This window comes from Oryzias latipes, chromosome 1 (assembly GCF_002234675.1).
Source record: "Oryzias latipes chromosome 1, ASM223467v1".
Taxonomy (NCBI): domain Eukaryota; kingdom Metazoa; phylum Chordata; class Actinopteri; order Beloniformes; family Adrianichthyidae; genus Oryzias; species Oryzias latipes.
In genome coordinates, this window is record NC_019859.2 from 31,278,153 (window position 1) to 31,301,857 (window position 23,705).

A 23,705-nucleotide genomic window follows, 5' to 3' on the forward strand; every position below is an offset into this window, starting at 1 on the left:
TATGTTACTGGATTCATGGCTGAAAAGGCCAGAAAAACCGCCTCGCTGGGAGGTTCTGATAGTACGGTGAATATTAAACATCTACAGTCAATAGTGCTTTCTTCTTTCAAGTTGCTATTGATGTGGTGGCCATAAAAATTTTAGCTAAGTTCTCTGCAGCTTTTGGTCACATTTCTGCATAAATTACAAAACATCAATAGATCAGGAGGAACGGGGAGAGGATCCCTCCATGAACCGGTTCCTCTCTGCTCTGCCTTTTTCATGTAGCACTGAGTTTTTGTGAAAGATCATTACTGATTAACTGCAATTCAAATTGTTTTGTTGAATACATCAAACTGACACTCTTGCCATTTTTGTAGTAGTTGAACTCAATGTGGAAAGAGCACTTGTTAGTAAAGTACTAAGTAAACTTATTTGAATGTTACACATAGGTTTACTTTACAAATATTGGTCCTTCAGGGGCTTCTCCAATCATTGTTAGCAGTGATAGAGTAGAAGTTCAGTTTCTATTACTTTTTAATCTGCTGAAATAATCCCCAGGTGCCTGGAAAATGCAATAATTTTCAAATTTTCTTCCTGACAGAGAATCCCAAACCCCCCCCCCCTGTGGCAACGCCTCGTGTCTTCAGCTACTGAAATGTGCCAGGTGGTGGTCGCCTCCCCCTTCCTCCTCCGCAGCCTCCTATTAAGAAAACTTTTGAGTTCCCCGTTCATCCCAGTGACATATGTATGTTTTATTTCAGAAATGACAATTATGACCAGAGAATAGCAATATTTTAGGAGACTACCTTCCTTATCTTGGCTTTTAGGACATGTATAATGCACCTGCAGAGATGTTAACTGCATGAAACTAAAAATAAATTTTACAATGTCACGAGTTTTCTGGGACTTACATTTTTCTTTAACATGACATGTAAACCCATGCTCTCTTTTTATGACAGTAAAATCTTGTGTTAGGGGACAGAAAGTACTGCATCCATTTTTTATAAAGACCAGGGAGCCGTTGACATGCTGGTGCCACGCTGAGTTGCATCCATTATGTAAAACTTCAGAATTTCCTGTGGGTATCTGTACGTATTTAGGAAACACACTAATGAGGGGGGAAAAAAGTCCGTCCAGGAAAACCTTGCAATACCTTACTATGACAGAAAACCCTTTGGAAGGTTGAAGTAAAATCATTTGGCAGAATGTGTAATAGCTTGTACTGACCTCCATTACAGAGCAGGAAATGAACTGATGTCCAAATGACCACCACCCAGAGTGAAGGTAAATGCGGGCCACAAATCATACAAATACCACACAAAAAAGGCTTAAAACACACAAGCCAACAAACTATTTCTGTGTTTTCTCACCGATTAATATCATGCTGAAGGTCAAAACTGATGGGGGACAGTCCAGCTTACATGCTGCGTATGATGGGGAATTGAATCCGTTTGTTTCAACACATTTAACTACTATTCAAAATGGAAATATTTAAATCAAACAGGACTTTATCAAGGCCAACCTTGATGGTATTGTAAACCAGATAGAATAAAATAAAAAGTGTTAGCTTTGCCTTAGCTTCTACGTATGTTGACATCACATTTAGAAGTTTATCGTCCATTTATCCAAATTCTAAACTGAAGTAATCAGATGTGGAAAGCATTTTTCTCAGCACGTCCATAATGGAATGCGTGGTACCCGTGTGTGCCGAACCATGGCTAGTGATCTGTTTGCATCACGGATGCTCCACAAAAAGGCGGACTATTTGTTACATGGTGCAGCGCCTTGTCATGGTAAGGTGACAAGGCGCCGCACCACCGCTGCAGTCAAGATTCGGCGACATATATATGCTGATCGTCCCGATGGGTTGAATAAAGCATCAGTTCAGAGAGAAAGTTCACCTCTTACCGCTTGTTTTTGTCCAGATGATGAAGCTAAAGGTTGTTTTGAAGATGCCGGCGCAGTGATACAGAATATTTAAGATAGGTGACCGGAACTTCTTTTTTTTGGGAGTGTGCGTTATCATTTTTTAATGCACACCCAGCAGCCAATCAGAATAGAGTATTCACCCGGATCATGATTTAATGAATTTGATTGTTTTGCGTAACTCGTAGGTAAACAAGTAGCTTACTATAGACAGGACTTAAAAGACCCCGTTTTCTTCAAAATTGCCTTTATGAAGATAAACTTTCTTTTTACTTCCAGACAGCCTTACATAATTAACAGCTGTTTCTCCCAACATAAGCTGCTCTATGGCTTCACTGCAATCTGGAAACCAGATCAACTTAAATTCATTAAAAAATATATATTAACTACTTAGCTATCCAAGGCACGTTAATGATGGGAGTGGGCTAATCCGGAACTCGCTGAACTTTTAGTTCCAATGATTTTTGATCTTCACTGGTGTCCATGCCAGACATGAGAGGGATGACACACCAATATATGGGTGGGGTCATCTGGACCCCACAAGATGGCACAAGGGTTAATTAGTTAGTTGTTTTTGTTATGCTCAAGTTGCCTTTGTACCATATTATAGTTTAAGACATGATTCCAAAACTGTTGCAATCCACAGATTTTCTCGCCACCACTTGGCACTAATCAAAGATTCAAGAGAAAGACAAGGACACACAAACCGACCTGCTGTTGTCTTGGCGAAGGATGTGCTTGACAGCCTGTGCCAGAGTGAAGGTCTTGCCGGTACCGTAGGGTCCAATGATGAGGATAGGGGGCAGGGAGATGGAGATAGGTGTTGTGATGGCCAGGATGGCTTCTTTTTGCTTGGCATTGAGACGGGGATCGAGCTGCTCATCCCACTGTCTGCAGGCATGAAAAGAATGGACACATGGTTATTGGATTCACTGGCCTGCTGGGACAGTGGCCATCTTCAGACTGTGTGGGGGCTGTTCTACGGTCATATCAAACACAGCCTGCTGGCTCTCAGCATCGGGAGTTTTACTGGGGAGGGGTTGAAAAGTTAAATTCACCTACACTGTGACAACCTGTGTCATTTTAAAGAGTTTCAACTATTACAATCATAAATTATAGCTTGTCTTGTAAATGTCTGTTCATGCTGTATAAGTATAAAGCTTTGCATGTTCAAGAACGTACTGTACGCGGTTTTATGAACGCCCATGCAGTCAGTGGTGTTCACACTGGACAAACACGGAGCAGCAGGAAGGGGCTTCTTCTTCCTTTTGTTTTGTGATTGTTTCTTAGCATGTCCACCACCTACAGTTAGAAGAGTCTTGGTGTGAAATGTCAAAAGGGTGCAAATCTCACAAATCTTTCTTCAGACTTCTTTCACAGCTCTTTTCCAAAATATGAAAGACTTAGAGTCCTATAATTCTGGCTTGGCACATACCACAATTATAACTTCCTCCTGAATGATGAACCGATGTTTCTCTTCCGTGTTTTAAAACCGATGCCACCCATGCGACCCTACCAAATCCAACTCTGCAATTGGTCAAAGTTCTGCTGTTTGAGCAGTCAGCGGACGTTCAATTAATGCCCGGTTTGCATGTAAAGCCAGAGAAGAGACTTAAAAATGTCCGCAGCGACACAGAAGGGAGACTTTTGAGTGCGGAAGCCCAAGATGCGGGTTTACAAAGAGCTTTTATTCAAAGTGGCTGCTTGAACGCCAGTTGCTGAGGCTAGCGTGAATGTAGCTTCATGGTAAGGTGGGACTTATGTGATTTAAAAAAAAATCAAGATCGGCTCATATATTCATTATTTTCCCAGTAACAAATGGTTGCCCAGCGGTTGCTTACCACTAGATGGCACTGTAGGTGGATCAGTATTTCCTACTTACAGCAAGGCGGAAGACGAAGCGCCGTCCGAAACAAAATGGAGAATCTTATTTTTCTCCTCCTGAACTTTGATATTTTTCTTATTTGTATCGAGACATTATTATTTTTGCTTCTAATATTTAACAGAGTTACGGATACACTGAAGTAGCGCTGAAAGCATAGTCATTCAGATGCATTCAAAGTAGAGGGTAAAGATCGCTGTAGAAAAAAAGATTGAATGATCTTGTGAACCCAGACATGGAGACGTGCTTATCGATGCTTTTGTAGAGCTCCTCTAAAGAAATAAATCTGATCTCTCATCGTCATCCATGTCTTCTGTGCATTGTAAATAAATAAATAAATAAGACATAAAGCCAATGCTTACATGTAGCAATGAGGCTAAATAATTGACGGTATCTTCTCCCACACGTGTCTGGAGTGTAAGGTTTTTGAATACATTTTTGGACAAGCATTTGACGTGCGTTAAAAGGAAAAGCGAACGCAAATTTGGGACGTGAATCTGTTGTTGTTGTTTGGGCAGATTCGTTCAGAAGCCTTGCACTTTCCTCCCAAAAGTGCAACTTATACTCCGGAAAATAAAGGCATTTAGCCCAGACGATTATGTCAGACAGGTTTGAATGGGTTGCATCAAAACTCAGATGATGCACAACAATGCAGCTATAGTGAGCAGTGAACATCTCCTCTGCTTTCATCTTAAAAAAGAAAAACAACAAACTACACCTACATGAACTCATTCATTTTTCATCAACACCGGACAAATTATTAGTTATATATAAGCTTGACATCTTTAAAAAAAAAAAGGTTTATAGGGGTGCATTTACTCATAAATAGTGTGTTGCTTCTAAAACTTTTAACTAATAAATCATCGATGATGCTGGCTCCTAGATTTGTATTATAAAGTATCTAGTGGTCTTTTAATTATGATTATGCCACTTTTAGCCAAAACAAACAAAGCTTGTGGTTTTGTGGGGCATAGTTTCTGCAGAGCAGCGAGAGTTGATCAGAAATTTCCCTCTAAATTGTGGGTGGGGCTGCTGCGAAGAGCAATACTGCCTTCACTTCCCATCAACCTTTTGTTTACACTCTCTCCCACTAGCTTACAGCCCCTCGTAACCTCAATCTAACATTGGCGGTGCAACAAAACTGGCGAGCAGCGTCGGAGCCATCCAGCCATAAAACTTTAAGCCAGATCCCGGCTCAAATGAGGAAAACAAAGACGTACCGGTACATGGATCTAGTCGTCAGCAAGTGGATGCATCTGAATGGAGCAAAGAGGGAGGCTTGTAGTTTCTATTTAACAACTACAAGCATTTTCAAATCACATTTTTCTTCTGCTCCTGATTTAGTATGATTTGAATTAAGAAATACTCAGTTTTAATCTTCATTTTCTTCATATATGTCCTCCATCATAAGAAAAATACTACCAGAACATGTTAAAAAACATAATTTTTATTGGAGTGGTTCACAAGACTTTCCTGCTTTATGTCCAAAAATGTGTGCATAGTGTGTTTAGAACTGCAAACAAAAAGTTGAACAACTTGCAGAACCAACATGTTATTTCAAACATTCTTCTTCATTTTCAAAAGAAAATATTGACTTTGAATTGATGCTGCTTATTAAAACATAAATATCGTGCTCAGAAAAATGATACACTTGCAGGTTAAGTTAAACATTTGTGTTAGTGGATGTGTGTGAGTTATAGAGCTCATACCTGTTGGGGCTCCAGGGGATGGTAGGAACCATGGTAACATCAGGGAAGAGGATGCAGTTATCTTTGATTCGATCCAGGGCATAGTGCATCTCACATAGTGGCAGTCGGTTTAGCTGAAATTGGAGCTCCACCTGAAACAAAGTTAAGAGAGGCAGCTTGTTTATTTTTCTAATCATCAACTTCCACAGTCCAGAAGATTTGCCAAATGTGTAGGACGTGTAAACAGAGAGTATACTGTCAACAGCCAGAACTGCCCAAAAATCACCTCATTTCCTATTCTGAAAGGCAACACAAGACTCACTTAGGCACCCGTCCATCTAAAATTTCTAATCAGCCAATCGCATGGCAGCAACTTAATGCATTTAGGCATGTAGAGATGGTCAAGACGGTCTGCTGCAGTTCAAAGCGAGCATCTGAATGAGGAAGAAAGGTGATTGAAGTGACTCTGAACGTGGCATGGTTGTTGGTGTCAGACGGGCTGGTCCGAGGATTTCAGAAACTGCTGATCTACTGGGATTTCCACCCACAACCATCTCTAAAGTTTACAGTGAATGGTTAGGAAAAGAGGAAATATCCAGTGAGCTGCAGTACTGTGGGCAGAAATGCCGTTTTGATGCCAGAGGTCAGAGGAGAATAGTCAGACTGGTTCCAGCTGATTGAAAGACAACAGGAACTCAAAGAACCACTGGTTCCAACCGAGGTCTGCAGAAGATCATCTCTGAACGCAACTCCATTTGAATGAATTCAATTTTCACATAACTAGTGATTTAAACTGAAGAATGGGCAGAGTTTTTATTAATAATCTATTCAAAAATAACAAAAAATTATTTGTTTTGCTAGCAAAAACTACAAAAAGTTCCCTTAGAAGAAAATCAATTCACATATTTGATGAATTGATGCTGCAATTTGAAAATAAAAGCTTATATTGATTTGGATTAACAGATTTTTTTAACCCAGTCATAATGCACATTGAAAAAACTCCTATTAATCTCCAACGTAGTGGTGATAGCAGAACAAAGGTACCTGTAATTCTCTGTCAGACTGCAGGCCCAGCTCCTCACAGCAGTTTTTGCAGATCCTAAGGAAGATGTAGTCCTTGGTCTTCTCCTCTATCACAGCTTCATAAACCCGCTCCTTCACACCCGGAGGTGGCTGGCTGCTAACTCCATCCCGGCTCAACGGTAGCAGCAAAACCGAGTTTACCTTGGTCATCACTAATCGTCCAGCCAGTGTGTCCTGGCAAAAAGGAAAAAACCACTTAATGGTCTTACCAAACGAACAATTCTTTGAGCTGGTCAAAGCACTGATCGAGGCATGAACCCCATTACGGAATAGCAGTAGGTGTACAGAAGCACCACTGCAGCTGATTTAGTTACCTCAGAAAGAGTTTCGGTGAGTTTGAAGCGTGCAAAGAGTTGTCCGTTCTGAGCATACTTGGCTCCAACAGAAATGCCAGTCAGCATGAAGCTATTGACCAGCTGAAGGTTCACTTTGATGTTAAATCTGTCAGAAAATGGGGCAAAAGAGACACAGATTCCTCATATTAAAAAGGTAGAAAACTCACATGAAAGACTGAGAAAAGCTGCCGGTGATCGTAAGCATTTCTTTTAACTGAAAGGAGGTGTAAAAACTCCTGGAAATTAGAAATTAGAAAGAAAAGGAGCCTCTACAGTGGGGCAAAAAAGTATTTAGACAGCCATGAATTGTTAAAGTTTTTCCACTTAAAAAGATGAGAGAGGCCTGTAATTTGCATACCTCAACTATGAGAGACAAACTGAGAAAAAAAAATGCAGAAAATCACATTTAAGAATTGATTTGATTTTTTTTTGGTCTCATTAATAACTCAGACCTGAGGGTAAATACAAGGAATCCCAGCTTTAATGACCCTCCTTACTGAAAATTACTGAAAATTAAAGAGTAAAGAAGTGTCAGTAAACTCCTAAATAAGATGAAAATAAACCAATAAAAAAAAAAAAAGAAATTTAAGCAACTCTTAAAAAAAGGTTCAGTTCAGGTCTGTTTAAATATAGCGGGCTTTTCAGTATGGGAAATGATGAAATGGGAAGAAATATGATAATGTTTTCCAGTGGATGATTGACAAACAAAATCATCTATTCTGCAGTAACATGTATAAACTAGTGGTGTTACACAATCGCAGCAGGCCTGTAAGTTTCTTTCTCCCTCAGATTCCCAGCAGTAGTTGGTAAAGGGGAGTGGCTGTAACTCAGTGGGCTTAGAAACCGTTTTCCAATCAGTTGGTTGGGGGTTCAAGTTCTAGGGTTGATGGTCATTGTGTCCTTGGGCAAGACACTTACCCAAGCATAAACCCTAAAGAGACCAGACCAGAACTGCTCCTTAAAAGAAAAAGTGAATGTTTCATTCTAAAAGACTTACTAGATCCATGCGTTTCATGCATAACCAGTTGCTGTATATTTGAGTTCGAGGCCGGACAACACTTCTTTCCAAATGAGAACAATAACTTTTTTTTGGATACTTGTGTAGTAATATTCGGAAGCAGAGGACGGTCTACTGTACTGTTTTTAAGCTAATTTTCTTGTGATAACTACGTCTATGTATTTTTTATCACAAGAAAAACAATTTTGCTTTAATAACGAGACAATGGAGAATAGACTGTAGCATTCCTTTCCAGCAATGCGATTTTCAGATGAAATCTGTTTTAGTTTTCTTTTTTTTTTTTCAGTTCTTAGTGGAGCTTTGCTGTCCCATGCACCACTTAGCCCCCAATTTCCCTTATTCAGCCTCTAACTGAACACTATGAGTCCGGCAACAGGTGGAATGACAGAACCTAGTGCCAACAAGCATCTCTGCCTGGTGTGTTCACTGAGCTCCGGACATTAGAACATTAGCAGAACCCCATCAGCCTCCCAGCTCGACTTACTCCACTACAAAACTTTTTTCTTTCTTTCATTTTTCTACAATCTGCAGCTAAACAAAGCAGTTTGAGAGAAAATGTTGACCACCAGAAGAACTGATTCATGTATTACTGATTCATTTATTCACGGATGAACACGGGCGGCGTTTCTGCTGATGTAGATGGTCATGAACAACGTCCAAATCAGTCATCAACATTTGAGGAGAAAGTTGGCCCGGCTGCGGCTGCAGCTGCAGCTGCGCAGGCATCTGCAGTTCAGGCAATTTCGTCGGTGACCAGATGAGGGGATCAGACCGTCTACATAGGACTGCATAACATTGGGGACTTGGTCCGGTATCATAAGAAAAGACAAAAAGGGGGGGAGGGGTTCTCGCTATAACAATATAATAGCTGCTGCTATGAGAAAATGGGAATAAATAAAATAAAAAGCAGGGCAGGACGTTCTCGGCTTCTGTAGAAAAACCGTTCCACTCTTATTAAATACAAACCTTTTTCTTGTTTTCATTTTATTCTTTCATTCTAATTCATACAGCGTATTCCATTACTGCTGCTGGACTGTTTTTTTTAAGTGCTGTTGTTGTTCATGTGAGTGAAAATGTTTCTTGGGTTAAAGATTTGATTGATTTTATTTCTGTTTCTATTTTCAAACCGAATAATAGTGTTACGATTGCTGTGCATGCTGCAGCATTTCCATTCATTCCACAGAACAGCTGGTTTCTTCAGTTGAGGTTTCTTTACGACTCAAACGCATCTTAATGTGAATATTGATCTCATGAAAATTTCACACGAGCAACTTTAGGGAGTGCTTCTCAACTTTAGAAATGCAGTTTGAATTAAACCTTGAGTCATTTTTATCCCCCTAAAGCTCATTTTTGTATTTAATGTTTTACTTGCCTTAAGTGAACCAATTTGTTCAATTTGAACATTTCAGTTCTGCACTTGTTGATTTAAAAAACGTATTTGCTGTTCTTCGTATTGCTTTACTTATTAATTTTTTTAATTCTCTTTTTTTCTGTACAAGTTCTCTTTGCTTTGTCAAGTTAATACACAGTCTGCAGAGTGTGTACATTAAAAAAATAATAAAACTGACTGAAAGTCTTCTCTAAAGTGTAGTACCACTTAAAGCAAAAATTCGCAGAGAGATCCTATTCGCAGAGATTCCTATGCAGAATGTGCCATGGGTATTGATTCATACAATAGATCCAATTATTTTGTTTGTAACCACGTCAAACAACATGACTCATCTAACAAAATCGGTTTAAGATTTGGTGGAAAAATTATACTGAGTATAAATTGCAGCAAACATGACTGTTACACACCTCCTGAACAACAGCGTACACACTCACTGCTGCCACGCAGAAGGCAAACAGCGGCTTCCTAAACGTGGCAAAATGGGTGAGGGAAGTGTGTGAGGTACACACCAATTCCTCTCCTCGCCTTACTAAAGTGCACGGCTCAAGTCTGACCCCTTGTGGTGACTTCCGGCTTCCTACCTAGAACTGAGTTGAAATCAAAGCAGCAGGTGAAAAGGTAGTGAACTGGGGGGGGGGGGGGGGGGTATTCCAGGAAGCAGGTTATGTTAGTTACCACAGTAAGTTTGAGGCTAAGGACGCGGATAACCTCAGCTTTCAGTTCCAGAAATGGAGGTATGTTTCAGAGTATGTCAAGTTGCCATAGCAACTCATGCTCTGAACATAACCTGGTCTGGAGCAGGTTTAGTTGAAGGTTAGTTTGTTTTCACAGAGGTGACACAGCATGATGTGTCCATTTGAAGATGATTTAGTGGATGAAGAAGCTCATATAATACTTTTTTCCACCGTGAAAGGGTGATAAGACCACATATGGATGTTGGAAAGATAAACTTTTTGCATTGATTTAACTTAATTATTTGCTTCAGTTAAGATAAATCTTTTTTTTAGTTAAGTCTGCCTAAAAATAACAGTTCAGACAGTTAACTTAATTTCATTCAAATTAATACAATTAAGTGGGTGCAACTTTGGTGCTGCTGTTAGATCGGCACCGCAAGGAATTGTGGGATACCGTTCCCTTTGCCTGTCTGGACGAATTTGGGTTTAAGTGTGGATTTTTGTCCAAATGTGTTTAGTTGTTTAGCTACTTTACTGTGTTTTGCCGAGTTATCTGTCCTGTTATGTTTAATTCTTTCTGCACCATGAGGGAGAGGGAGGAAGAGGATGATGAGTTTATTTAGTACCACTAGTGCCTTGTAATGTTACAAGAAAATAATAAAGTCAGACTCATGATAACAGAGTACAGAGGTTACACATTGCAAATCCACATTGAGTTACTCATTTTATTGTTATAAAAATGAGAAAATCTGCAGCCTCAAACTTAAACATATGAGAGTTCAAGAAGTACAATAAATTAAGATAAAAAAAACATTTACTTGAACTGGAGTAAAATGACATTTAGTTAGGGAAATATGTAAATTTGAGTTGTAAATACAATAATTGAGTTGGGCAGACGTAAAAAATTAGGTTGAATACATTTAACTCAATTACTTGTTACCAATTGAATTAATGAATTTAAGTTGGATAAGTTATATATATATATATAAATAATACAATGAAAATAGAAATAAGATCAGAAACTCGTGTGTTAACTTTGTCTCACTGCAGTTTAGTGCTCTCCTTTTTTTCCCCACCCGTTTCCATGGTGACTCCTGAAATCGTCGATCCATTGAGAATGTCTTTATGTACTTGCCGTGCACGTGCATTAACCCAGTGTTACCAAGTCGAGCGTAATTACGCCAACTCATTTCCGGTCTTTTGGAACAGACATACCCAGAGTTAGCAAGTTCAGGCGGATTTCAGCCAGAGTTCAGGGTTAAAGTCCGGGTAGTTTAAACGTGCAATTAATTAATAGATGAAATTCTGTCTGTATTAACATCAACACAATCTGAAAGGTCCCATCATTTGCAACTAAGGGTGGCCTGTGGTCTTTAAAGTCCCAGTCCAATCTTCTTTTGAGCCAATCTAAAAGCGTTCCCAGTGGTCTTTTCGTTATGGTTTTGCCATTTTTAGCCCCAAACCATAATGCCTTCTTCAGGACAGTTTCTGCAGAGCAGCAGTAGTTGGTTAGAAATTTGTCGCAGAGTTGCGGGCGAGACTGTTGACACGGAGCAACTCCCCCTCCTGTCATAATTGAGCAATCTGTTTACACACTCTCCCGCTAGCTTAAAGCCACTCACACCCCAACCTAATATTAGCGTGGATGAAGAAGACAAAGACGTTCATGGATCTATTTGTCTATGCATCAGAATGCAGTGGAGCAGGGACCTCGTGGCCTTCTATTGAACCGATACAATTTTTTTTAAACCAATTTCTTGCATTTCACAATGATTCGAATAAAAAAAAATACTGAAATGCAATTTTAAGCTTAATTTTCTTTACACATGTCCTCCACTATGAGGAAAATGCCACAAGAACATCTTAAAAACACCAAAAACACAATTTGTAGTCTTTAAACGTTGTTGTATCACTATTAACGTGTATTCAGATCAATATTTCCGGCCGGTAAAAAAATAAAAACGTTGAGTTTGCATACACTTACTTGCTAACTTCTTTATATTGTGCAATTTCTTCAATGTAGAGCAAGTCGTGCAGTCGAGCCTGGTAGTTGTCTTTGGTCAGAGTCTTGTCCAAGACCGACTGGGTGAAGAGCTGGTCAGCCGACAGAGGTATTTGATAGCGGGAAAGGAGGCTGCGTTCAAGCTCACCCATCGTCTCATTGGGACTGAACTCTACAATGGTCTTACAGGAGGAGTCCCAGCGCTTTGCAGTTATCAGCAACTGCTGCCTGGCTGCCAACAGGTGTTCTAGATCTGTGGAGGCCAGAATCGATTCACAAATGTGTTTCAAAGTTAACGTCAAAGAACTGTGTTACACATCTCATTTATAGCATTTACTTGGTAGCATTCATTAGAAACTCAATGATCTGATTCTGGGGTTGTCTCACAATAATACCTTCAATAGAGGCGGCGTCCACCATGATCCGCTGCATGAGAACAGGCTCAGAACCAAAATCAAAAACAATGGTTTGCCTGAAGGTTCCAAAGATCTCTGTGCTGAAACCCACTGCCACCTTGTAGATGCACTGATCAAGACCATTGTCTGGTGCCCCTGTAAAATAAACCAATCAATAAATAAAAATGGGCGGGAATAACAACTGACACAATAAATACATATTTCAACAAAGACTCCGGCTTTATAGACTGGTGTGGTGAACAATATCTCCTAGATTTCCAAGATACACAGAAATAATGTATGTTTCTTTTTGTCTGTGGCCCAGTACCAAGAGATTGGGCACCACTAAAATGAATACGTCCTCTGACAAACCCTAAATCATAGTTTTTACAAACAACACCCTTTTGTCCATCCATCCATCTTCCTCCACTTATCCAGGACCGGGTTGTGGGGGCAGCAATCTAAGCAGAGATGCCCAGACTTCCCTCGCCCCAGCCACTTCCTCCGGCCCCTTTGGGGGGACCCTGAGGCGTTTCCAGGGCAGCAGAGAGACCTAGTTTCAGGGTGTCCTAGGCCTCCGCCCAGTGGGACATGCCTGGAACGCTTCTCCAGGGAGGCATCCGGACTAGATTCCCGAGCCTCCTTTCGATGTGGAGGAGAAGCGGTTCTACTCAGAGCTCTCCGCGGGTGACCGAGCTCCTCCCCCCATCTCTAAGGAAGCGCCCAGCCACCCTACGGAGGAAGCTCATTTCAGCCGCTTGTAGTCGGGACCTCGTTCTTTGGGTCATGACCCAGAGTTCATGACCGTAGGTGAGTGTTGGTGAGTAACGAGAGCTTTGCTTTTTGGCTCAGCTCTCTCTTCACCACAACGGAACGATACCGCGACCGCATAACTGCGGACGCTGCTCCAATCCGCCTGTCAGTCTCACGCTCCGGTCTTCCCTCACTCGTGAACAACAGCCCAAGATATTTAAACTCCTCCACCTGGGGCAGGGACACTCCACCCACCGAGGGACGGCAGACTTCCTTTCTCCGGTGGAGAACCAAGGCCTCAGATTTAGCTAGACTAAATTCCTGACCAAAATATCCAACAAACCTGCTGTTTCCTCTCCAGGAGTCCACTCTTGGCATCCTTTGGGGACAGTTTGAAGGCGCTCCTCGGCCGACACGCCTGTGATGAAGAAGTGTGGTCGATGGGCATCATAGAGCAGAGCGATGCGGTACAGCTTTCTCGGCGGCTAGTTTAAAAAAAAAGCAGAACAATAAAGTGATGAAAATTGACTGATGATTTAAATGATCGTGTTTATTGATTTGGATTAATTTAACAGACAGACTCGAATAGTTGTCACAAACATCATGCAGAACTTTTTCCATACATGTTTGTTTTTTTCTGGGATTTGCTTAGACAAAGAGAGCGGATGGTTTTATTTTACCCTGCACAACAAAGAGAATATCCAGGAGTGGGAGGATTTTTTGGTGGTGACAGTAACGGATAGACTGGAGCTCGTCTCTACATTCACTCCTTCCAAACTGTCGCTTAGCTGCAAGAACAAAGAAGAAAAACGTGATTTAGAAATGTGACATCTGAAAGAAAAAAATTACAAATTGAAGAGAATGTCACTCTATAACAGCAAACTGTCATTTTAGTAACATGTTTGTGTTTTTGTTGCTTCACAGATTTTTTTTTTTTTTTGCTTGGATGTGTCACAAAACAACTCACCACTTTCTCTGGAGAAAAGGAGTTAATCCACTTTTCTATCAAGGTTTCCATGTAGTTTTCTGTGAAGTGTTTGCTCTCCTGCTGTTGTTTGAGGCGAATGAGTCGTGACGCGTAACGCTTCTGCCATTCCATTAGTTCCTCCTGAGAGTGAGCGGATGTACACTGAGCCCCATACCGACAGAGACCCTGCTCCAGGAACCTGAGGGAAAATCAAACTTCACTTTCAACCAATCCTAAAGCCGGAAGGCTTCAAATCAACCGTTTGGCTAATCGTTCTCATTTGCTTGCTCGGCTCCATTTCATTCTATGTTCTAACATTCTGAGCACAGAAATAAAAACAAGAAAAAAATAGCAAAAAGAAGCAAACTGGGAATGTCACAGCTCTGCGACTCAGAATGTAGGTTGATGCGTATTCTGAAATTGTGGCCAAATTTCTACTTTGAATCGTTTTAGCGAACCATTTTATGCATGAATATTTTCATGCATAAAATAAATGGTATTTATGGTTTATACTAGGGCTGGGCAAATTTTTTTGCTATGATTTTTTGTAAAAATGAATCAACAGGAGGTAGAATTTGGAAATAAAGGGGCTTTTTCTGTCAATCTGCTTCCATTCAGTAAATGTGTCCTTGTTTTCTCAGCAGGTTTAAATTTGACTGTCCAGTTGGTTCAGACTACAGGTGACTGACTGAAACCCCCTCTTCTCCTAGGGGTGTTTTTCAGCAAGAAAGCAGATCAATCATTTGTGATTGAAAATCAAACATTTCATAGACGGCGTAAAAACGCAAAAAGCAGAAGACAGATTGATTAGAAATCAATACAGGAGTTCCTTAGAGAAAAAAAAACATTTTTTATCTGGCGATTTATCTAATTATGTTGCGACTTCCTCTCAGTTTGCATTTAACATAATATTTTTTAAAGTAACACCTACAGTTTTCTTGGTAAAATAAAGGAATGAAAGTGATCATTTGTCATGACAGGGCTAAGTACCTCTTGCACAAGGTGTACTCCTCGCTGCTGGTGACTCCTCTGGGAGGAGGCCGGAACTGCCAGCCATCGTAGACCTCTGTTACAATGCAGGCGACAAAAAACCAGATGGAGCATTCGTGCCCAACAAATACTGACATCTTCTATAGTACGCAGCTTAAAAATGTTTTAAAGACAACAAAACCTAGCTTGTGCTTCCTATCGTGATAGTGAACTCAAAGAAAAGGAGCCATGATGAAGTGATCTTACCTTCATCTTGCTCATCCGTGCAGTCTGGAGCCATTTCTCTGTTTACAGCCTGTTGTGAAATGGGACAGCTTCTATCATTCCTGTTATCATTGTTAGATAGACATCAGAAACACCCAAAAACAGGGTTGGTCTCTTACCTCAATTTCCGAAAATAGCATTTTTAATCTGGTCAAGTCTTTTGTAACAATGCCATTCTGTAAAGGAAAGAGATTAAGAGCTTCAACAATAAAGCATAAATGTAGTTTATGAGTCAATTTCCTTTCTCTGCTATGTTTTAAAAATCCTTTTCTTTTTATTTGTCCCAATTTAAATACTCTAAATGGAATATAACAATCTGCACACAGTGGTCCATCGCCATATCACCGCTCAGCTTTTGCACAATTTTTTTTTTTTTAACAGTGGGCTGTGAAAGCGTTCCTGTTGTCACAATTATGTAAATCTTTGATTGGCCCTTCAGATCTTAGCTTCCACTCTACAATATTGGGACAATTTAACCAACATACTGATCTACATAATAAACATTAAACCTTTAAGAAAATCTAGTTCAGAGGGAAATTTATGGGAAGACATCTAAAAGTAATGTCTGTTTAGTTTTGAAGACATTACTGAAATCTTAAACATGAAAGAAAATGCTATTTTGTTGCAAATAAGGACAAAGGTTCAACTAAAACTAAAACTTTGGAGGAGAGTCAGCTTTTCATTAGTTGAACTACTAATATTTCCACATCCTGTTCAATTCTTAGAGATCAGACTGTAAAATAAATCTTGTTAAGTAAAGCTGGAAAAGGGGCGGAGCATGAAATATGATGCTGCTGAGCCTTTTTTTTTTAAACTTGCTTCATAACGTGCTGTTGTGGTTAAATGTACAAGATATTTTGAGACAAATCTTGGCAAAATTTGCAAATAGTGTCACATACAACTTTACAGTTATGCGATCAGACAGGAAGCAAAACTGTCACCTTAGCAACAAGAAGCCTCATTTTTAATCCCATTAACATTTACACTACTCACAATAAGTTAGAGATGCTTCATCTATTAGGTCAGAACTTTAATGACATTTGTAAAACTTCCCTTTGATCTTTCACTTTTATTAGTGTGACATTTATTACCCCCAAAATTGAGAAAATAATAAAGACATCTCGAAGGAACAAAAATTGCCCATGTCGACAGCGGGTCGTGCATCAATGACAGCTCAACAGCAACATTTCCCGCTCCAAAGGCTGTAACGTTACGGTGGTTGAAGGAACGCAAACATGGAGCTAGACTTTTGGTGTAACGTTCACAAACCTGAACCCTTTAGTTTAGATCCCTTTTTAAAAGGAATTAAACAATTTCCTTTTTTTGCCCTATTTTCAGGTCATCCTCACACTAAACCGTTTATTAAAGTTTTGATAAAAGCTGCTATGATTCTGAAGCCTTGCAGCATTTCCTTTTCCGGCTACCATCTTGCCTGCAGCCAAGTCCCCCTGCATTAAAAGAAGATTTTTGGTTTTGGCCCCAACAAGTAAGGCGCACTGGGCACAGTGAGGCTGTTATGTGGAAAACCCAAAATGAGGTTTCTATCCCCCCCAGTACATTTGCCCCCCTATCCCAAAAACCTATGACTCAAAACAAACGCTGTGTAAACAACACCCACTGACTTTTTCAGAATATTCCTGACTTGTGGCGAGTAGTGCATTTCAGCGGGAGGACTCGTGATGTTTAGAGTGTTTTAAATGACGTGCTCATTTGTTCGTACCATTGGCTCTCCATACAAGGCTTTAGAGAGGATGCTGGCGACCTCCTGCAGGCTGCCATCCAACAGCATGGAGCGCAAACTCGCCTGTAGTGAGCCATCTCCTCGTGCAATTTCTTCTGCCAGAACTGTGACAGAAGACGGACAAAGAAAGAACCACAGATCCAACATCAAAAGACAGATTTAAAAAAAATGGTTTTGATGATGGTAAGCTTTCCCGCAACTTTTAAAATTGACTTCCAAGTCGGTTCTCTATTTGTGGACTATACTTTGACCCTCGAATACTCCAACATTTTAGGACAAAAATTGACCACATCTGCTTTGTTAGCTCTTTCCATCTTTGATTTGAAGCCATGGCACTGATGAGCATCTTAACTATATAAGTAAATCAGGTCTGATTGATGTCATCGTCACGCATCAAGATTCCCCTTAGGCGTCACTCAGTTCCAAGGGGTCAAACACCCCGGAATCCTATCCAGTTCTCTGAAGGCAAACAGCAGCTCCTGCGGTAAATACAACATGTAGCACTTACCATGTTTGCAGTCTTCATCTGCTTCATCATAATTTTTCTGTTGGCAAAAGAGTGAAGTTTTACTCAAACATCAATCGTGTCCAGTATGAAACCAACAGCGCTGAAAAAAACTTCTTTCTCACCAGCTGAAGAAAGGCAGCAATTCGATAGAGTAGGGCTCGGCTGCGAAGAGGTCCGGCAGAGAAGAGGGATGGTGGGCTCTGCAGGCCCGGAGCACTGGAGGTTGGAGTTTGGGGTGCAAGGACCACCAGTGCATCCGTGCTGTGAGTGACGGCCGCCTCGTACTCCCGCCTGGCTAAAGATCTGCTGGCTTCTTCACATGACTTCTCCGCTCTCCTGTCTGCCATGACTCAGCAAGAAAACATCTATAGGCCAAAAGAACCACAAGTTGCTTTGTCATAAGTTTTTTCTTCCCGCTAAGCAACCTTTTTACATTTTAAAACTGCAACGACAAAACAGCTAAAGTGCATTAAACTTTGCAAAGTCTATGCTACAGACAAGACTATCATACATAATTACAACCAATCACTTTTGACTGATGAGAGTTTTTAAGCTTAAAATATAAATGTAACATTAAACCAAAAATGTCTGAAATTCTAATAAAAAGCCATACATTTAAACCTATGTATGAGAACTGCTCGCTTTCCAAATAGGAAGTACCAAGAATCCAAAATCCCAAAGACTTCTACAGAGAAATAAACAGCTATTACTCAGTCATTCCATTTGTCAGAATAACCATTCTGGCTCTACTACCAGTTTTATAATGTTGTTGCTTATCGTAATAATATTTCATATTTTTCCGGTAGTGAAATCAGATGCCGTGACTGACAGATACCTCCCAAGCCAACTAACAAATGGTAGGGGTGTGGACTTCCAACAAGCTCACTACTGATTGGCAAGAGTGGTTGCCATTGAAATGTTGACTCAAATGATTCTGACCAATCAATGCCAACTGAAGTTCACTGGCTCCAATATGTTAGCTTCCATATTGCGAAAACATGGCAACGGAATTGACTTCTTTGGTTGGAGCAGAAGTAAGCCATTTTCAATGAGTGACATCTAACTTGCTCGGTCGAGCAACAGTCCCCAACCCCCGGACCGGTACCGGTCTGTGGGTCATTTGGTACCGGGCCGCAGAGAAAAAATAAATAACTTAAATTACATTCGTTTTATTTATTTCGGAATCTGAAAGATGTTTTATTTTGAAAAACTGCCCGATTCGCTGTTTCATCCGTCTATAGGTTGATAGGTTACCGCTAAAATAAAACCCAGGAGCTAGCAAAACGAGTGAAAAACAAACGTCTTTTGAAAGTTTCTTTGCCAAGGGGAAGACGCAGCCAGGAGTCAGAAGAGGAGCCCACAACTTGCAAAAAATAGAAAGCTACATTTAATAGACAGTACTTCTTTTTTGCACCATGAGTTCGGGACGGGGAGAGGATGATGACACCTGTGCGATGTACAATGTCATGCATGTGAAAAAAAAAGCTCAGGGATTGTTTTGTCACAAATGCGTTAGTTGTTTTTCGTAGCAATAATAATCATGCGCCTTCAAACACAAGACCGGTTCGTGGAACCTCTGTGTGACTTCATACCGGTCCGTGGCGTTGAAAAGGTTGGGGACCACTGGTTTAGATTATTCAAGTCCATATGCAGTGATGGCATTGCAGCCTCTAACATTTATGTCAAGACATCTCCAGGTCATAATCTCATTACACTGCAAACTACTGAAAGGAAAAGTTGTTTTACAGTAGGATGTTTAACAAAACACAACTATTACTAAATAAAATAAAAGGCTATGTTTAATCAAATTAAGAACAACAACAAAAACAGACATGCAAACTGTAAGTGCATATAGTACACTTAAATGACACAACAAATATGTATCTATAACAGGGATGATATGTAATTTATTGTCTCAACATTTTATCTTTATTACTAATAAAGAATTTCGAACATTAGAAGGCCAAACAGTAACACTGAACTGTGACGTCATTATACTGTTGAAACGATGATGACGAACTGATGTTTTCCCATCACTAGCATCCCGAAATGATACAATGTTATAGTTTAAATATCTGTATGCCATGGTCCAGGTGAATACTCGATTCTGATTGGCTGCTGGGTGTACATTAAAAAGTGATATACCACAGGATAACCGCACCGTGAAAAAAGAAGTTCCAGTCACCTAGCTTAAATGTTTTGTATCACTGCGCCGGCTTCTTTAAAACAACCTTTTGCTTCATCATTTGGACAAAAACAAGCTGTAAGATGTGAAATTTCTCTCTGAACTGATGCTTTATTTAACGCACCAGAAAGATCAGCATATATATATATCGCCAAATCTTGACTGCAGCGGTGGTGTGGCGCAACGTGGACTATTTGTTACAAGTAGTCCCCTTTTTGTGAGAAAAGCAATCCAAATCAGAAAAAAAAAAAAAAAAGAATTAAGGACTAAAAACTGGTTAATATGTATTGCTATTGTAAGTGACCATGGTATAAGCGGTATAAGCTTTCGAAGTGTGCATTATCACTTTTTAAACGCACCTCGCGGAAGCAACTCGCGTCGAACGGTTCAGGCTTCCACGGCGTGCGTTAAAAAGTGATAATGCACACTGCATCGGCCGTTAACCCTTGCATAACAAGAAGAGCTTCGGCTTTATAAGATTCGGCAGGAAAATGACAAGTGCTTGAGTTGTCTTAAATAAAACCTTAAACTATTTTAAAGCTCAGTATATGTATAGATACTGAATTTAATCCTAGCAATAATGTCACTCAAGAACATTTGGATCATGTGCTTTAAAATATATTGAAAAACTTGTAGGCAAGTTAAAACTCTTGGAAAACCCTCAAGTGAAAAAAGTAAGGACAGACTTAAAGAAAATTAAAAAAAAAAAAGAAACTTGATGCTCAGACACAGAGTTAAAAATAATTAGGGCCCATAGCAGTCCCTGACTGCAAGGACCAAATTGCTTTCGCAATGATTAAAAATAAAATACAAAAAAGACCACAAAAAAAATCCTCAAAAGTCTTCAAAGGAAAGGAATAAGCCCAAACAGATATAAAGCGTGTGTAGCATCAATAAAATACACAGAGACACACTCAACGTGACTGTGAAAACTTCTATTGTAATCTGAATGTTATATATTCTTCTTCTTATTGTTGCACGTTTGAGCAAAAATTTGACCCCCACCGCATAAACAAAAACTCACGCAAAATTTACACACACCTAGTACCCCACAAAAAAGAATTTGGGGCAGAGGGAACGACCCTCCACCAAAAAACAAACAACAATGACATCATGGTGGGCGACACTGCCAAGAAAAATGAATGGGGCCAAAATCTCCTATGGAGCCATAAAAATATGTCAAAATACCCCCCCAAAAACCAAAACATACGTGTCGGGGATATCCAAAGGAGGTTTGAGATTTAATCTTCACGCTGCCCCCCAAAACAGGGAAAGGAAACTTTTGTTAAAGCGATCGTCTCGAAAATTGATTCACATTTTGCCAGCTGTAGACTACAACCACCACCAAAGTTTCATTGACCTTTAGCCATGGGAATAGGCCGTCTTCATGCATTAAAAATAAAATTAAAAAAATGTCAGTATCAGCCACAAATTCAAACGGACCCTAGAGAATTTCATGTATTGCCTCCTAATTTAACATCACTGGGAAGCAATGTGGAAAAAACGTACGCATAAGAAGTTGTAAATTTTGAACGGCGTACGCGTGGCGAGCTCGCACATTTGGGTTTCCTTTCTAGCTGACATTTCTTTTACCATAATGCCATAAAAACCTAATGCATGATTCCCTGGCTCAAGCTGAACAAAACAATATAACATTTGACATGATATGATATGAAATGTGGGTGTGCGAAACAAAAATCCCTCGTTAAAAAATTACATAGATGCACTTTCAAGCATAAATTTGACCCCCGCCACATACTCGAAAACTCACCAAGATTTGACCACACCTAGTACCCAGTAAAAAGGAATTCTGCCAGAAGAAAACCCTTGCATGCACGGGGAGAACATGTAAACTGCACACAGAAAGGTCCCAGTTGGGAATCCAAACAAAGGCCTTCTCGCTGTGAGGTGAGAGCGCTAAGCACATTTGAAATAAAAGCACTACTGGAGTAAAACCTGTTCAGTCACCATCTTATGATCTGAAAACAGAGCGTGTGTGGGAGAACCTTAATAGATCGAATCACCTATACTATTAAAAATTTAGACTTATGTTGAATCAATGTTAGAAAATGCCATTTAGATTGAGGTGCTTTAGGTTTATTTTACAATAACATAAAAATGCCTATCACAGCGGACAACACACATGTGATGCAGCAAAAAGTCCATCATTCCAGCTCAATGTGTGGAAACACTTTGAATTTAGTCAAGACACTTGACCATACAGTGTGCTAGAATGTTCTAATTATGATCCCTTTAGAAACTAAAATGTGGATTTGACATTAATTCTTGTTTACTTGTTTGGCTGTACTCATATTGAATTAACACTTGGTTATCTTGCAAGAAATACAAATAAATTACTGAAATCTTCACCTGCACTGTTCAGGTATTTCTCTCTGAGTCACACTGGTTGTCCTGGATCCATTTTAGGTCAGTGAATCAGACTGTTCAAAAGGAACTAATATTAACTAGGAGCCGTATCAGCAACCACAAATTATGATACAAATTGAATCATTAAAACAAATTTGCTCCACCCCTAAATTTTACGTATAATGATGACTTTTGAGCAGAACCTAATAGAACGGACAAAAATGCAGAAATGATTAAGGAAAGGTCAATCATATCAGATAATGTGCATTATTAAAATAAAATTCCCACAATTATGATGTAGCTTAATTATACACATTTTATACAATAATCTGAAGATATGACTCTTTTTGGATAAAACAAAGACCATCAATGCATTGTCTGACATCTGCTGGTTACCAGTATTAAGCTGGATAACAGAAAAAAGTGATATAGTACTAACAAAGCAGATCTATAAAAAGTATGATCCTTTATGTCTAATACTAAATGAATTTTAGAGTTAAATGCAAAAAACAAAGAAAAAAAAAGAGAAATGTTAACTTGAAACCCAAAATAACCAGCCACATTTTTTAACAGCAGCTGTGGACCATCTGACAGCGTTTGTGAATATTGAGCTGCTGTCTTTGCCAATCCAAAGAAATACAAGACGACAAATAATTATTCTTATGTACTGGGGATACTTTCTTTCTAAATCATCTTCACTTTTCAAATGCTTGTGTAAACTATTTATTATAGAGAAAATTGTGGTAAAAATGTTAACTGATAGCAGTAATAAGAGAGCCTTATAAATAAGGTTCTGCAATAAAAATTAAATAAAATCATGAAAAAAATCCATTCATCCATTCTCTAAACCTGCTTAATCCCTTTAGGCCCTCTTGGAGTCACTGTGTTGCTGGAGCCTATCCCAGCTACAGTTGGGGGGGGGGGGGGGGGGGGGGGGGTCCACACATTTACATACATAGATAAGGACATATAAAACATTAAGAGTTAGAAATGTTGACCCCCCCCCCCCCCCCCCCCCCTATTGTTAATGCATTAGGCAAGTTTTCGGCAAATTATTTTGCGGTTACGAACACAATTGCCACCATGCGATGGGAAGGCATTGGCAGAATCTTTAAGATTTCTTGCCGCCGCCTGATTTTTTAAAAATTTGTTGGCATAGTCATGAATGTAGACAGCGGCTGTCAGGCGTTAGTCAGGCAGGCAGGGATGACATCTTTACGTAATTGGGCGACAGCTGGGCAACCACAGGGCGGTGCCAGCCGGCAACAGCTCTGATTGACGTGTAAATGTCTCCGGACGGCGGCCATCCATATCGAGTGCCAGCAGCTGCCAGCCACCCGGTAGCCCGCAGTTATCTAAAAACAATCGGGTCATTCTGTACCCTTGGTCATTCGTAACTCAGATTTTGAGCACACATAATCCTCAATTTACAGATTTTTGTACAACAAGCCTCCCAAGAAACCCAGCAAGCGCAATCCCCCAGGGCCCAAGAAAACGAGGATCCAACCGCAGCAGGAGTCTTCATCAATGCATCATCAATGCCGTTTCCCTAGAA

General features: G+C 40.0%; 1 protein-coding gene across 2 annotated transcripts in view; it reads right to left on the reverse strand.

Annotated features, from left to right (window-relative positions):
• The window catches only part of helz (helicase with zinc finger), a 57,733-nt gene that overhangs the window by 31,273 nt on the left and 2,755 nt on the right, over positions 1-23,705 (reverse strand). Inside the window, exons 2-17 of one of the 2 annotated variants that reach the window (XM_023960438.1) lie at positions 17,721-17,963; positions 17,599-17,635; positions 17,070-17,194; positions 15,469-15,525; positions 15,332-15,380; positions 15,086-15,161; positions 14,096-14,294; positions 13,809-13,916; positions 13,472-13,613; positions 12,376-12,531; positions 11,963-12,233; positions 6,876-7,002; positions 6,523-6,735; positions 5,500-5,630; positions 5,011-5,046; positions 2,620-2,799 (exon numbers count right to left, since the gene is read on the reverse strand). In XM_023960438.1, coding sequence (XP_023816206.1) covers positions 2,620-2,799; positions 5,011-5,046; positions 5,500-5,630; positions 6,523-6,735; positions 6,876-7,002; positions 11,963-12,233; positions 12,376-12,531; positions 13,472-13,613; positions 13,809-13,916; positions 14,096-14,294; positions 15,086-15,161; positions 15,332-15,380; positions 15,469-15,525; positions 17,070-17,194; positions 17,599-17,635; positions 17,721-17,945 — 2,132 coding nt within the window. In that variant the 5' untranslated portion in view covers positions 17,946-17,963. The remainder of the gene's footprint in view (positions 1-2,619; positions 2,800-5,010; positions 5,047-5,499; positions 5,631-6,522; positions 6,736-6,875; positions 7,003-11,962; positions 12,234-12,375; positions 12,532-13,471; positions 13,614-13,808; positions 13,917-14,095; positions 14,295-15,085; positions 15,162-15,331; positions 15,381-15,468; positions 15,526-17,069; positions 17,195-17,598; positions 17,636-17,720; positions 17,964-23,705) is intronic. The other variant, XM_023960442.1, reaches the window with a different exon arrangement.